Here is a 14,527-nt window from a genome sequence, read left to right as displayed (position 1 = left end):
TTGCTGTGGTGTTTCTGCACTGCACTTCCCCAAGATCACTTGTCAGTCAAACAGTGTCTCCGATACCGTGACAACTTCTTTCTTGGATTTTCTGTTGATGAAAAGTATCGCTGGTTTCTTTGTCTGTTCAGTCAGTCGCTGCATGCTAACCACCCAGTTCTTCTATTTATTCCAAACAAACCGCTGTTGATGCTGCTGGAAATAAAAAAGGAGAAAAAGACCTACCCAGCATTGGATATTTAGAACACCAAATGTAAAAGCTTTCATGAACTGGGTCAAATCACTATTGTGTTATATCAATCAGCGATAGAGAATAGCAAAACATTTATGTATGTGAAAGTGGCAAAGGCTATTGCTTTAAAAAACACATAAGAAACGGAAGGAGGGCCTTCTGAAAACATGCCTGCTGATCTGTTTTCTGTTGCCAAAGTTCAAGCAGTAGGGAGACAGCGGGAAAAACCCACACTTGGAATGACCTTGACTCTTAATTTCAACAGGAGAGAGAGAGAGAGAGGGGGGGAGGTGAATGGTTTTCCAAGGTATATTAGAAACTGGTGAGTTACCCACTTGACAGGAATTGGTGTGTGTGTATTAGAGTGCATACTTGGGTATGTTTGTATATGTGTGTTTGTGTAAGCATGCATGCGTCCTTTTGTGTGTATCTGTGTGTGTGTGTGTGTGTGTGTGTGTGTGTGTGTGTGTGTGTGTGCAGTTGCTCTTGTTCTTTGACCCGGGAAACCTATTGTAAATCTCTTGCTGTTTTCATTCCGCCGCAGCTCTACCTGAGGAGAACCTCCTCTAACGTTGTTGTTCATTTATATGGTAATAGTGGATTTGGCCTACGAGGTGGAATTTATGCCTTGGAGAGGAGAGGAGAGGAGAAGAGAAGAGAAGAGAAGAGAAGAGAAGAGGAGAGGAGAGAAGAGGAGAGGAGAGACAAATACATATAAAAGACTGCAGCATGCTGTTCAGTTAGTCTAATCCCAGAGAACGCCCAACAGCCACACAGACACACACACACGCACACACACACACAAAAGGGTATTTGGTACATTTAAATGTTCCGAATAAGAAAACATATTACTAACTAATATTAAATGATATTAGTTATATATTATATATTAACTCTGCACCAAAACTTAAAAATACTCAAAACTCAAAAATAATAAAACCCTCTGAAACTCTAATTAGTTGTTTAATTGCACATATCAAAAGAGGAATTCCAACAACTAAGCACAATTAGGATGCATTTTGGCACTGCCATACTATATGCTCATTATATACTTTTTGTAGACTGGACAATTCGGACAGTTCACATATAATGAGGCTCTACTGTAGTAGTGAATGTGCATTGAAAGCACCCTAACACATGGACTATACTTTAAACAATGACTATATGGCTTTTGCCAGGAACCACAATTATTAGTCACAGTGAGTGTAGTTTCAGACATGGAATGCAATACGGTTTCTTCAATTTAATTGAGTTCTTGTTCTTGATCTTGTTAACTGAACCTGAGACAGTGAACTGCACAGAGAACAGAAAACAGTAACAAAGATTCATCCTGAAAATTACTCAATAAGCTTGTCATGTACCTGCTGTGTGAGTATAATTCAACAGAAAGTTAAGTGGGTGACAGTTGATTTTCATTGACAAGCTGTCAGAAAAGATGAGTTATCAGCAACAGAACTGCTGTTTCTGGCTTGTGCCTGTGACAGATGGGGCTTCTACATCATAACACCGCTTGATTGGATGATATGGCTTCACGTTCATTATCTTGTACATGGCCAGGACAGAAACCATCTGGGAGTCACACTTTGTCAACATTTACTTTCTGTCGCCATGATATAGCTGATAATGAGGCAGATGTGTGACTTTTTTATCAACAGTTAAGACAAGACTCAGATACTAGCAGCCCTCAACAATGTCAGGAGCAATGTGACTACTGTAAAGAGATTCCCATTAGCATCTGGGTCTAAGACCCTCGCTGCAGAGTTTTGATTCAATGCCCAAACCCAATTAGATGTGAATCGACCCGAATAAGTTTGGCTCTAATTTTTCAGAATTCCTTCTGGCTTGATCATGGCAGCTTTTGATTTCTGCTCCTATTTTTTATTATTTTGCTACAGATCATCATTAGCTGGTTGCCAGAATCAATTGCTGTTCTTCCTGCTTACCAAAGAAAACACAATCAGACAAACATGTGACATCGTGACATAATTGTCACAGAAAGACAATTTTCTCCTCCACAAAGCCACATTGCTATGCAGTGACTCACTTTTCCAAACCTTGATCATTCCTGTCGGTGTTTAATTGGATTCACGCTCAACCCGGTCAAACCTCTAGCTTTTTTGGCCCAATCAAAAGTCTACTTGCCTTGTTTTGTTCACTACACCTCCGACATTGCACATGATGGTTTTTTTGGTTGTAAGTAGAAGAAAGTGGAGGAGGATAAACCCTTAAAGCTAAACCAACACACTCTAATATGCACATTAGTATGTTATTGCACCCTTGCAACATGCCAGCAATAAGCTATGGTATCTCTGCTTGTGGTGCAGTAATTACAACATTAGCAAGGAGTCACCTAAAATACCAGGGTCAAGCTCGAGGGTGAGGGGTGAAGAGTCAGCAGGTCTGGACTCTCTGGGGTAAAAATAAAACACACCCTGCCTCAAAGAAACCCATACCAAATTGTCCAGTGTGTGTGTTTTGTGTGTGTGTGTCTGAGTATGCAAGTCTGAGAGGGCTCTACGTCGATGAAGTTGAGTAATTCCTTTCATCTCCCCTACAGTGTGAGGGAGATGGTGTGATGTCCAAGCTGGGCTGTTTAGTAAGCTGGCCTGAGACACCTGAAGATATGACTTATTGCTGGGCGCAAATTGTCAGGTATTAGTCTGCCACACTGACCTCCCCGGCTCAAATCTCACCTTCATCACACAAGAAGACAGAAATGTGTCTGCAGCCCCCCCCCCCCCCCCCCCCCCCCCTCAGTATTACATTGCTTTTAACAGACACAGTAAGCATGCGTCCAAGTATCTGGAAAGTGGCAAAAAAAGGTTTAAAATAACACTTTCTTTGTTATGACTCATACAGATGTGTAGGCAACTAAATACTTCACATAATTTATCCTTACTAACCTTACAGTAAGTGTCCTATTTGCTCAGTTCCTCATTGCAAGGACCTGAGAAGCCGATGGTAATATATTATAGGTAATAGCTTAATACAAAATTAGAATTCTCCAGTTAAAAACTTCACCTGTTCAAGCCAGTAATCTCTCTCCACGAACCGATTGGCCCATTTTATGCTAGCTATGGCTGATCTTTAGGTCTCGATCCAGATTTTGACAAGCACTGCTTTAAGTGACTAAAATGTTAAGTGTATGTTATGTATTGAGGCAATTTAAGAGCAGTTTAAACCTTAGGTAGTCCAGTGAGAGGAACTCTCAGAGCTACTTAAACTTTCAAGTCCTGAAGCACTATTTAAGCACTGGGAACAGATAAACATAATAAAATGCTTTAAACAGTTCAAAGCTCTGAGTATGCGCAGCTAACGGTGACATCCAGCAGAAAGTCAATTTGTCCTGCGCTATAAAAACACAAGGTGCATTCCAAACCACCTTTAAAGTTAAAATGGTTAATGATCCCTTTAAATAAGATGCAACGCCACATTATATTTAGAAAATCACAGATTAAACCAGTGTTTGATAGCAGGAGTAAGCCTGTTAGCCTATGGGACACCTTGAATATTTAAGAGTGGCAAGGAACAAGATGTACACAGTCTGTGGTAGCTCCTGATTTACACGCCTATTCAGATTCAGAGATAACACACACACACACACACACACACACCCACACAAATATATACAGAAATATACACACAGCTAGACTTCAGTTCAGACATTGGCCAAACTACTTTGTTTTAGTGATGCTGTTTTCAAGCCAGACTGACTCTTCATCAATCAAACAAAAATTAGACCACCAAGAGGTCAGCACACACACACACACACACACACACACACACACACTGATCCTCATGGAGCCAAAGGTGAGAACATCAATCTTTCTGCCATGTTACCTGTCACAATCCTCGTAGCTTCTCTCAGCCTACCAGCCAAAGAAGTGTATGTGTGTGTGTGTGTGTGTGTGTGTGTGTGTGTGTGTGTGTGGGTGTGCGTGTGTGTGTGTGTGTGCGTGCGTGTGTGTTTGCTATCTGTCTGTCTGTATGTATACAGGCTTGCATGCATGTGTGTATGTGCACATGCATGTGTATATATACTGTACATATATGCTGTATTTACATATATGGGGTAATGACGTGCAAACTACAAAGTTGACTGTGTTATCTGTGTTCCAGTTCGCTGTGGCTTCAATTGTTTGAGGACATTATTAATTATTTAGTAAAGCCAGTGAGGGCCAGTGATGTGTCTGTGCAGGCAGCACAGTCCTGGAGAGTCTCTGCAGCAGCACATTAGCTGTATTACACGGTAAGCTTCAATCCAAAATGAGGACACTGACAAAATGGTTGTTGGCTTGCAGGTAAGCCATTTTATGGGTTACTATTAAAGTTACCATTAACGTTATGAGTCAAATTGTTTCCGTTTTGAGGACAGAATCATCTATGTTTTTGAAATACTGACTTTCAAAATGGATGTATAACCCTTAGTATGCGCTGCATGTGTCAATTAAGTTGATCATAAGGTATATAGACCTTGCATGCATCAGGTATGATAGAGTATAATCATAACATAATCGTACGTTACATTGCCTATGATAAACCTTGTGAATCTATGAAGTATGTGTCAATATACCTGGTACAGAGCCAAGGAATGTCCATATCTGTAGAGAGGGCCGTTACTGACGGGAACCACATCCCATGTACTAGTTTCCAGGTTGTAGCTAGAGGGAGGAAGAGAGAGAGACTTGAGTGTAATAAACGATAAAAAATGGAGTCCAGACAAATAAATTAGCACTACTGCCACAGCATAATGCCATCAAAAACAGGTTTTCACTATCAAATATTTCCCAAACCCTAACCCCTGCCGTCAAAAATCTGTTTCACAAGAGCCAAAGCAGGCTGATGGGTGAGATGGGTGTCTAGTACTTACTTGAGGACCATGTGGTAGTTGGAGTAGTTGAAGGAGTAGCCTCCCACCACCCACATCAGGCCGGAGTGGACCAGCGCTCGGTGGGACGCCCGGCCCAGAGACTGAGCCGACGGCTTGACGCTGGGCAGCACCCAGAAGGCTTCAGTGGAGGGAACAGAGAGAGAGCAGTCCGGACCTGGAGCAGAGAGAGAGGGACTTTACTTATTATCAAATCAAACCAAATTTTATTTATATAGCACATTTCATACAATGATAAACATAATTAAAAACAGTCTAGGCTCATGAAAAATACAGCCAGTAATAGAAAAGATACCCAACAACTGCAAGGGACAAAAGAACAGGAAAAGTATTGTTTAAAAAGTGTAAAAAAGTATTTTTTCATTCAAAAGCAGTAGTATGTTTTAGGTTTTCTCTTAAAACCCTCAAAGTATTTCTGAGATATTACTTTACTGTTAGTTTATTACTTGCTTATTTAAATTTGCCACCAAAGAAAATAAATTCTATATTCATTATTCATGGAAAAAAATGATCAATGGGTAACAATGTAACAAAAATGTGAGATGAAAGAGAGTAAGATGGGGAAAAGAGGAGGGAGGGAGACAGAGAAACAGAGGAGATACATCCCTTTAAGTATGGAAGAACTGACAGATCTAACACATACACACAACATCACAAAATGTGTTTTGTTTTGATAAATAAAGCAGTAGAAGACGTCTGAAGTGAAGCATACTGATCATGAAGCAAGTCGCCATAGCACCATCTACTGGTACTGACAAGACACTGAGAGGCTGGATCCATTCTATGTAATGCATAGTGCTGCTGACGGATGGAACCCTCCTATCTCGAAAAAGTCCACTTTTTTAGGTAAATTAGAAAAACTGGCACTTTACTATTTATGTGCATGAATCGTTGAAATTGAACAATGGAGTTTTGAATGGGTTTCATGGTCCTTAGAGTCTAGGAATGTACTCAGCACATGAACATTTATTCCACAAAGATGACGTAAACAAAAAAAGAAAAACACCAAAATAGGAGTTACAAGGAGGTCAAGCAACAGCCGTGAGATATAATCAGTATCATCCTTCACCAATGTTGTCCATTGACCTCCCTCCCTGCATATGGGGGGGATCAGTGAGGCCAAAATCATTAGGGGTTTTAAATGGGGTGTGTGGCTCTGATTAATGCCGTACACACCCCATCAAGACAGGGACCGCAGCACTGTTTCCCCAGGTACAAATGAGGGTCAAGTACAAATATGGGGAGAAGAAACTAGAGAAAGGCTCTGATTCATCGATGCAAACTGCACTGGAATATACTCTCCTCTCCGTTTGGATGGATGGAGTGAGAGGAATGGAGGCTGGAGGTAGAGGAGACGTGGAAGGGGAAGAGTGAAGGACAAATGGGAGAACATGGTCTTTTCATTTACACACAAAAACAGGTTTTCCGCTGTGACAGGAGAGTTGCTATGGCAACCAGCACCTTTATTACCCCGTTGTTTGTGCTTGTGTGTGCGTGCATATGAGTGTATGTGTGCGTGTGTGTGTGTGTGTGTGTGTGTGTGTGTGTGTGTGTGTGTGTGTGCGGCTGCCTTGAGGGTGTGTTCGCTAACTGTCCCCAACTCTCTCATTACCCGACCCAGCACAGACACACGCATCACTCTGTCTTCTATCAGGGAACAAACTGACAACTAGTAGTACTGTCATTATTACCGTCTTGATGGCTTTTGTGTGAATGTGAGGAGAAACACAGACAGAGAGAGAGGAAGACAGACAGATGGAGGAGGAAAAGAGATGGATAGGGAGAGAATGAGGGAGAGGCAGACAGGTAGAGACAGAGTGAGAAATCAGACAGGTACTGCAGACAGACATTTAGGTAAAAAAAGGTTATAGACTGTGTGGTTCTGTGTATTTGGGTGTGTGTTTGCATGCTCGCACGTTATTTTTCTTTTTGTGCACACTGTCCCTGATGTGTTGCTCAATTAAGGATGATCTTAGCTAAAATTATCACACATATAAATAGACTTACACAGCTATAAACAGAACATTAGTCAACCAACTTCAAGTGTCACTCCTGACAGTTAAATGCAGTGATTTATAGCATTGCTATTTCCTTAATACGTACGATTACAAAGCAATCATTTAACCGGCCAAGAGCCAAATGCAGCTAAGTACAGGGCTTTTAGTGTGCAATCATGTTGCAATTCCCCAAAAATGCATAGATATGGCAATGTGTTCCAAAAATATGCAGAATTTAATCTTACAATCAGATTTGTTTTCTTTCCCTCCCTGGGATATAATGTGGTGACGAGTCCACTAGATGTCACCATAATGAAAACCCTTGCCTTTTTTGAGTTGCACCCATAGACATGGAAAATACGGTTGCACCTGAATTTAAATGGATCTGAATGTCAACGATGTATGTTGCTTGTCTTCTCATGTTAACTCCCCTGATGAAAGCAGCTCTGCCAAAGCATGTAAAGGAGCTACAGAAATAAAAGCTTTTTAACTTTTGCACCTAAAAGAGTGCAGAGCTTCCTCAGGTATACAAGTTACAGCAGTGTACAGTGCTTGTTTCCCTTGTATGTAATTATGTCACTATATATGAGTTATTGATTTCTTTTTGCATTAATATCTCCACGACAAATTTGTGTACATTTATTGTACTTGGTGAATGACGTCACTCTTACTTATTCTTGATTCACACAAATTCATATATCCATTCTGGTGGGAAAATATTACATAATATTCATTACTCAATATTTCAAAATGATAGATGATTACATTCTCCCAGTGTGGCTACTTTCTGAATAAATATCTTCAGAGAGTTAATAACTTCAATAATATTCCACTTTCATGCCAGGGTCTAAGTTGGTGTCAAATGTTTCAAAGGAGGATAACTATTTTAGAAAGAATAACAAATACAGAATCTCCCACCTCATCATGAGCATTTACAAGCATGTCTGCAGACCAAGGAAGCTAAAATATCCAGATCAACATATCGAGTGGAATGAGGCTTTGCTCCTGTCCTCTGGTGTTTCTGCTTGTGCTGACAGCATCTCTCCAGGAGGGGGCAGTGCTCCACCATTTTGCCCCACCAGACTGGAGCAGCCTGACATGACCGCCACAGTGTTTGACACAACCACAAACTATCCAGACTATCATATCTCGCACTGGTATGGGATAACATATTTTTGCAATATTTTTTCATCCTTGAAATGCTTTGAGGGTTTGGTGCAGTGTGCCAGGAATACCAGATAGGGGAAGTTTAAAAATTAAGAATTGTCACAATTGCACACAACCACAGGAATGATACAATATAATCTGATACTGTATAAATATTAATCTTTGCATGGCACTGAGTTTCAGACTGGCAGGGGCTTTGGATAGACTAGACAGTCAGCAGTTTAAACAGTCTTAAAGATGCTACGTGGAACATTTTAACATCAATAAATCATTACCACATGTATTTAAATAAGCTAAACAAATGACACCATCAGCGAGAAGACTGGCAGCCTCTACCAGCCTCTTCACTGCATTTTACATTTTTGTGTCACCGGGTCAGATTTCACAGGAAATCAGCTGGATTGCTTTGCAGCACAAAGTGATGTTGCTTTGCGGCACGAAGCAGGAAGAGTCCCGCTGTTCTTCTAGCGGAAGCAGAGCTAAAGCTTTTCAGTGGCAGATGGTGGAATGCGTGAAAGGCCGATGACTTCCAACATGTTTACCCTCTTGCAGGAAAGCAAAAGAGAAAACTTTTGACCGATGGAGAGGAGATCCTCTTTGTGCAACCGGCATGAGATAGAGGCTCGCAATCTTCTTGACTATGGTCTCATTTGGTTTGCGGTAATTATACCAAGGTATTACAATACGATATTGATTTTTAAAAATGTCACACGTAGCACCTTTAAGATGTTACTTGATGCACATGATGTAATGAATGAGTTAGTTCAGATATAACACTTCCGACACATCTGAATCAGCTCTAGCTCTATCCCTCTGCCCTTTCCTTCCACTCTCTCCTCCAGCCCCAGTCCTCTCCCCCCTCCCCCCAAAAGCCCAGCTCCAGGGCCAAGAGTCACATCCCGCAGTCCTGGCTGCACCCCAACGCGCCAACCATACCTGGATGGGCCAAAGCCCTCTCACTTCATTCAATAAGCACTCGTTGGTTTCATCCATATCTCTGCTTTTAATCTCCCTGATTAAATTCTATTCGCTTCCCCGTCCCATTTGTCCCCGCCGCCTTACCTTGCCAGCTGTCGTTGCAGACGCAGAGCTTTTCTCCGGTCAGGTCGCAGTAGCCGTGACCTGGGCTGCCACAGTTGTCCCTGCAGTACGGGATATCACAGGCCTCGCCTTTCCAGTACTCCTCGCACTCACAGTACACGCGGCCCGACACCGAGTTCGCCGTACTGCATCTGCCGTGGCCCGAGCAGTTGTTGGGACAAGAGTTTATCCTGGGGGAGAGAGAGAGTTGGACAGAAAGGCAGGGACGATCTTAAAGGTTATTTGTATGGCATTGCTGCTTTTTTTTAGACAGTATTCGGTCGAGAGTGACAGGACAGAAAGGGGGAGATCATGAGGGAGAGGGAGATCATCATCGAAGTCAGGATGTTGCAAGTACATTACGTGAGCCTCAACATCAGGCACCAGGACACCCCAGGGAGATGGAGCAAGAAACAGAAACAGTCGGAAAGAGAAAAAGTAGAAATGTAGCTTGATAGTAAGAGACAGACAAAGAGAGAGAAAAAAAAGACATTGAAAGTGAGAGAGCATTAGATTTGAAAAACTGCTGAAAACGCAGCAAAAAAGATGACATTAGATATATAGAAAAATGGAAAAAGTGGAGAAAAATAGCCTACATTGATATTACACTGACATTACAAACAGAGATAGAGATGTAAGGGAGGGAGAGAGAGATGGGAGGAAGGAGTCAAGGACCAATGGTAGAACATCTTTTCATTAACACAAAAAGCAGGTTTGCTGCTGTGACAAGAGGGTCGTCATGACAACCAAAACCTTTATCTACCCACTGTGTGTGTGTGTGTGTGTCTACGTATGTTCGTGTGTCTGTGTGTGTGTGAGCCTTGAGGCAGTGTGACTGTACACTAACTGTGCTCGCCCTCACCATTTCCCCAACCCACCAAACACACACACACACAAAACAGACACACACACACACACACACACCATTCAATTTTCCATCAAGGAACAGACTGATTGGCTGCAACCGACATCTATTACTACAGTCATCATTACTGTGTGATGACTTGTGTCTGTGAGAGAGAGAGAGAGAGAGAGAGAGAGTGACAGGCTGTAGACAGCCTTATGGTGTGTGTGTGTGTGTGTGTGTGTGTGTGTGTGTGTGTGTGTGAGTTTTGAGCCTGTGTCTGTGTATATTTGTGTATTTCCGGGAGAGACAGATAGAAAAAGAGAGAACGAGGGCAAGAAAGACCAGAAAGAGAGGGAGGGAGGGCAGGAGGGAAAACAGAGAAGGAAGGAGGGGAGACGTCTAGACATACGAGTAGGCTATGCTGAAACCGGTCAGGTTGTAGGCGGCGTCGCTGAAGAAGTGGAGCAGAGCGTAGCCGGACGTTGTCACTACCTCCGGGACCGTCTCATTACCCCTGGTCTCCGGTACCACTAGACCACTGAGAGAGAGAGGGAGAGAGAGAGAGAGAGAGAGAGAGAGAGAGAGAGAGAGAGAGAGAGAGAGAGACAAACGCCCCCAAAAAATAAAAATTCAAAGGCGCTTTTAAATGGTGCAATATTTTATGGACTGGTACTTTGGTTCTGAATGTACCACTGGAGAGCTGTAAGATAAAAGGGATTCCATTAAAGGAATTGCAGACCCCATTAAAAATATGACAGTGATTAGCTTTAAAGTAAAATAATATTGCAGTACAGAGTCGTATTGCATTTCTCTCTTGTTTGTTTGATGAGGATTTTTTGGAGTGTGTGTGTGTCTATGGGGGGGGGGGGGGGAGTGGGGGGAGTGGGTACTTATTGAATTGGCCTGTCTCCTTTAATAAATACAATGTATTGCAAATGTACTGCAGCTCATAATGAATCTGAGTCAAATTGCAACTAGGTCTACAGCTTTCTTTTCCATTGCAGCTGCTTCCCATGTGTGTAACCTCCAGAATGAACAATGTACGGTTATTTATTGTAGGCAATAATGTTATACAAGCCTAGGCTTTGTATAAGCAAATGCCAAATAATTCCCCCTAGTTGGAATGGGCCAAATGAACCCCTCCATCACCCAGGAGCAACTCAAGTGTGTCGACGAGAAATAAGCCTCAATAGAGCATATAGCACACAGTGGGAGGTTAGTGCATTATTGTGACACGATTATAGTTTTTATGATGAATTCTTTTCAGATTACAATGTACTACCCACATGCTCATGGTAATGTTCATCAGCAACAAAAGAAAAATGCACAATAAAGCTGTGGACAAAATGGCAGTCAAGGCCGTAATGTGACTAACTGCAGTATTTGCTTCCTATTACCAGACTATTGTGGTACTGCAGTAATTGTGAGACCCGCAGTTTGCCTACACATGAAGTAATTAACTTGAAAAAGTGTACATTTGTGGATGCTTTCAAGGCCGTGCCAAAGGCTACGTGAATGATTTCCACCACCCCCCCCCCCCACCCCCACCCCGCTCTCACAGCTCTCCTGCATATTCAGATTAGCGGCCGCTCACCTGAAGACAGCTATCAACGGGGCGTAAATGGAGTCTCCATCATAGACATACATATGGTCCCAGCTGCACTCGGTAGCAAAGTGATTGAAGCGCAGCCTGAGCACTGCATTAGGACTGGGAGAGAGGGAAAGAGAGGGGGAGAGAGAGAGAGAGAGAGAGAGAGAGAGAGAGAGAGAGAGAGAGAGCAATCAGGTTAGGAATAGATGAATATAAACAAAGACATTGTTGATGATTATGTATGCTTTATGTATCGCATATGATTATTACTTTTGTTAAGTGTTATTAGCTATTTGTGAATTCTATGGTGGTGTTGACACAAATTGACACTGCATGGACTCCACTTCGCATAGTTCATCACAACGCCTCAAATCATTGCGAAGAATGGCCTCCCATGGCATTATGCGTATATTGACAATAATTTATTGACATCTACTTAATCATCCTGCTGAAATAAGCTGTCATCTTAACCAGCTGTAAAAAATTGCTTTAATATTTCTTGCTTTGTTAAAATGTAACAAGAGTGCTCTCCCTTTTGATAAATGGAACATCTGATTGCATTTTTAAAACGGCCTACAAAGCTCTGTCGCAACATTAATACTTGTTGCCTTTTTAGGGATAACAATGTTGAAACTTGTGAAACTTGTGAAAAGCACTTAACATATTTAGACAAAGCTATCATTACGTGCCTTCAGGCGCCGTTGCATGCATCTTTGAGGTGTTAACAGGCACAAAGCAACTCTTGAATTAGCGAACGATAACTAGATTCAAAGACAAATTCTTTTCCTTTTATACACAAAAAAAATATGTGTTTTTGTCTGGAGCCCCTCCTTAAACCAGACACATTACTTAGGCAGGTGTAAATAAACAGGATTAGTGGTGACAAGAGGAGAGGAAAAACAGAGATACTCACTATCCCTCTATCAGCCAGGTGCATTTGGTCTTGTACTTATAGTTTATTGGCCCATCTGTGAGAGAGCCTGACAGATCTGTTAACCTGTAGAGAGACACAGAGAGAGGGAGAGAGAGAGAGAGAGAGAGAGAGAGAGAGAGAGAAAGAGGGAGGTTAATGCGATCTTCATTGCTTTATAAGGCGATGACACATCCTTCAACAACACACAGGAGGATAGAACATTACAAGCGAATGGTTTTGAGTAACCTCGCAGTCAGTCTATGGTAATAACACTACGCACAACAGCAGAGCCTGAAAAGCAGCAGTTTAACTCGTTGTGGCCTGGTCCCCCCTCCCCAAATACAGACAAGAATTTGGATTAAGAGCCAGTGCTTCTCAAACTTTTTATCTTGTGACCAAAGAACAAAGGAATGCATTCTTACGACCTTCAGACACTGGGTGTGTAGGGCGAGCCGATGGGGGAGAGTGACGGCAGGTGACTTGTTCCGCCTATTTCAAGCTAGATCAATAGATCTATGATCCAAAGTGAGATATCAACCATTTGGGAAAAAAAAAACTAGCAGAAACCTTCTCTTCCATGAATGATAGCACAAAAATCAATGCAAATTTAGGTACTTTGAAAAGGATAGTAGATTAAAAAAAAAATCCTTGGTTGACAGAATGATAAAACTTTTACAAACTGAATCCTCTGTATTTTAGAGATGATATTTTTCCGTGGATATGTAGCGTTTTGTAAATAAAGTCTTCAAATATATAACGGTGTAGGACATTTATCACAAAGATAGAAATGTATTAGTAGAATCAGTAATATGCAAATATAGAAATATGTGCTCTCAGCCATCTAGGGATAACGAGCATCAGAGGGTGAGCCTTGAGTGAATAAAATATTGGTGGCGGGAATAACAATATTCCCATAAGAAGATAAAACATGACACCCCACCCTTGTCAAGGTAAGACAGCGCGCACTATTTCTCAATCGTGAAAGCTACTGTTGCCATAGCAATCACTTGACATATTCATGTGGCAATAGTAATAACAACGGTGGCGGTGCGTGTGTATGTCTGTGTGTGTGTGTGCATAAACATCAGTCATGCCTGTCAGTCAAAATAAATCCATTACATTGCTGGGGAAAAGGTGAAAATGGACACACACACATCCACACAGACAAACACACACACACACTCTGTCACACACACCATGTCACAGACACTGAAGACATCGCAGCCTGTCTCGAGTAGGACAGGGTAATACTCTGTCAGTGTGTGTGTGTGTGTGTGTGTGTGTGTCCATTATCTAAGCCTGCACTGTCACTGTAGGCTCTGTGGTCACGCTGGCACACTGCCAGGCCAGAGAGAGAGATAGAGAGAGAGAGAGAGAGAGAGAGAGAGAGAGAGAGAGAGGGAGAGAGAGGGAGAGAGAGAGAGGGAGAGAGAGAGGGAGAGAGAGAGAGCAAGACTAATTTCCATTGCGTGCTCTGGGTCGGAAACAGGGCAGAGAGTCTGTGGTCTCACGCACAAAAACATCCAAAGCCAAGCAACTGGACATTAAGAATCTGCCAGGGACACAGCGAACATACAAACCAGCCTGGGTGGGGTATGACCTATGACTGGGATGGGACACACACACAGAAACACACACACACACACACCATCATCATCACCATCATCATCATTCTCAGTGCATGAGATTAGGAGTTGTGTTGGGCTAAACGTGCTGTTTCCCCGTGATGAGCGAGAGAGAGAGAGAGCAGACAGATTGCAGCGCAGCCGGACACAGGCCACAGTAAATGCCGTAATCCTGCCAATAACCCAC

General features: G+C 42.3%; 1 protein-coding gene across 3 annotated transcripts in view; it reads right to left on the bottom strand.

Moving 5' to 3' along the window:
• Positions 1–14,527, bottom strand: part of atrnl1a (attractin-like 1a) — a 225,085-nt gene that overhangs the window by 189,817 nt on the left and 20,741 nt on the right. For all 3 annotated transcript variants that reach the window (XM_078288842.1, XM_078288841.1, XM_078288840.1), the window contains exons 2-7: positions 12,716–12,799; positions 11,806–11,919; positions 10,621–10,749; positions 9,347–9,555; positions 5,103–5,277; positions 4,806–4,893 (exon numbers count right to left, since the gene is read on the bottom strand). In XM_078288842.1, coding sequence (XP_078144968.1) covers positions 4,806–4,893; positions 5,103–5,277; positions 9,347–9,555; positions 10,621–10,749; positions 11,806–11,919; positions 12,716–12,799 — 799 coding nt within the window. The remainder of the gene's footprint in view (positions 1–4,805; positions 4,894–5,102; positions 5,278–9,346; positions 9,556–10,620; positions 10,750–11,805; positions 11,920–12,715; positions 12,800–14,527) is intronic.

This window comes from Centroberyx gerrardi, chromosome 15 (genome assembly GCF_048128805.1).
Source record: "Centroberyx gerrardi isolate f3 chromosome 15, fCenGer3.hap1.cur.20231027, whole genome shotgun sequence".
NCBI classification, from domain to species: Eukaryota; Metazoa; Chordata; class Actinopteri; order Beryciformes; family Berycidae; genus Centroberyx; species Centroberyx gerrardi.
The sequence above is the reverse complement of the archived record's forward strand: the minus strand, read 5'-3'. Positions and strand labels throughout refer to the sequence as shown.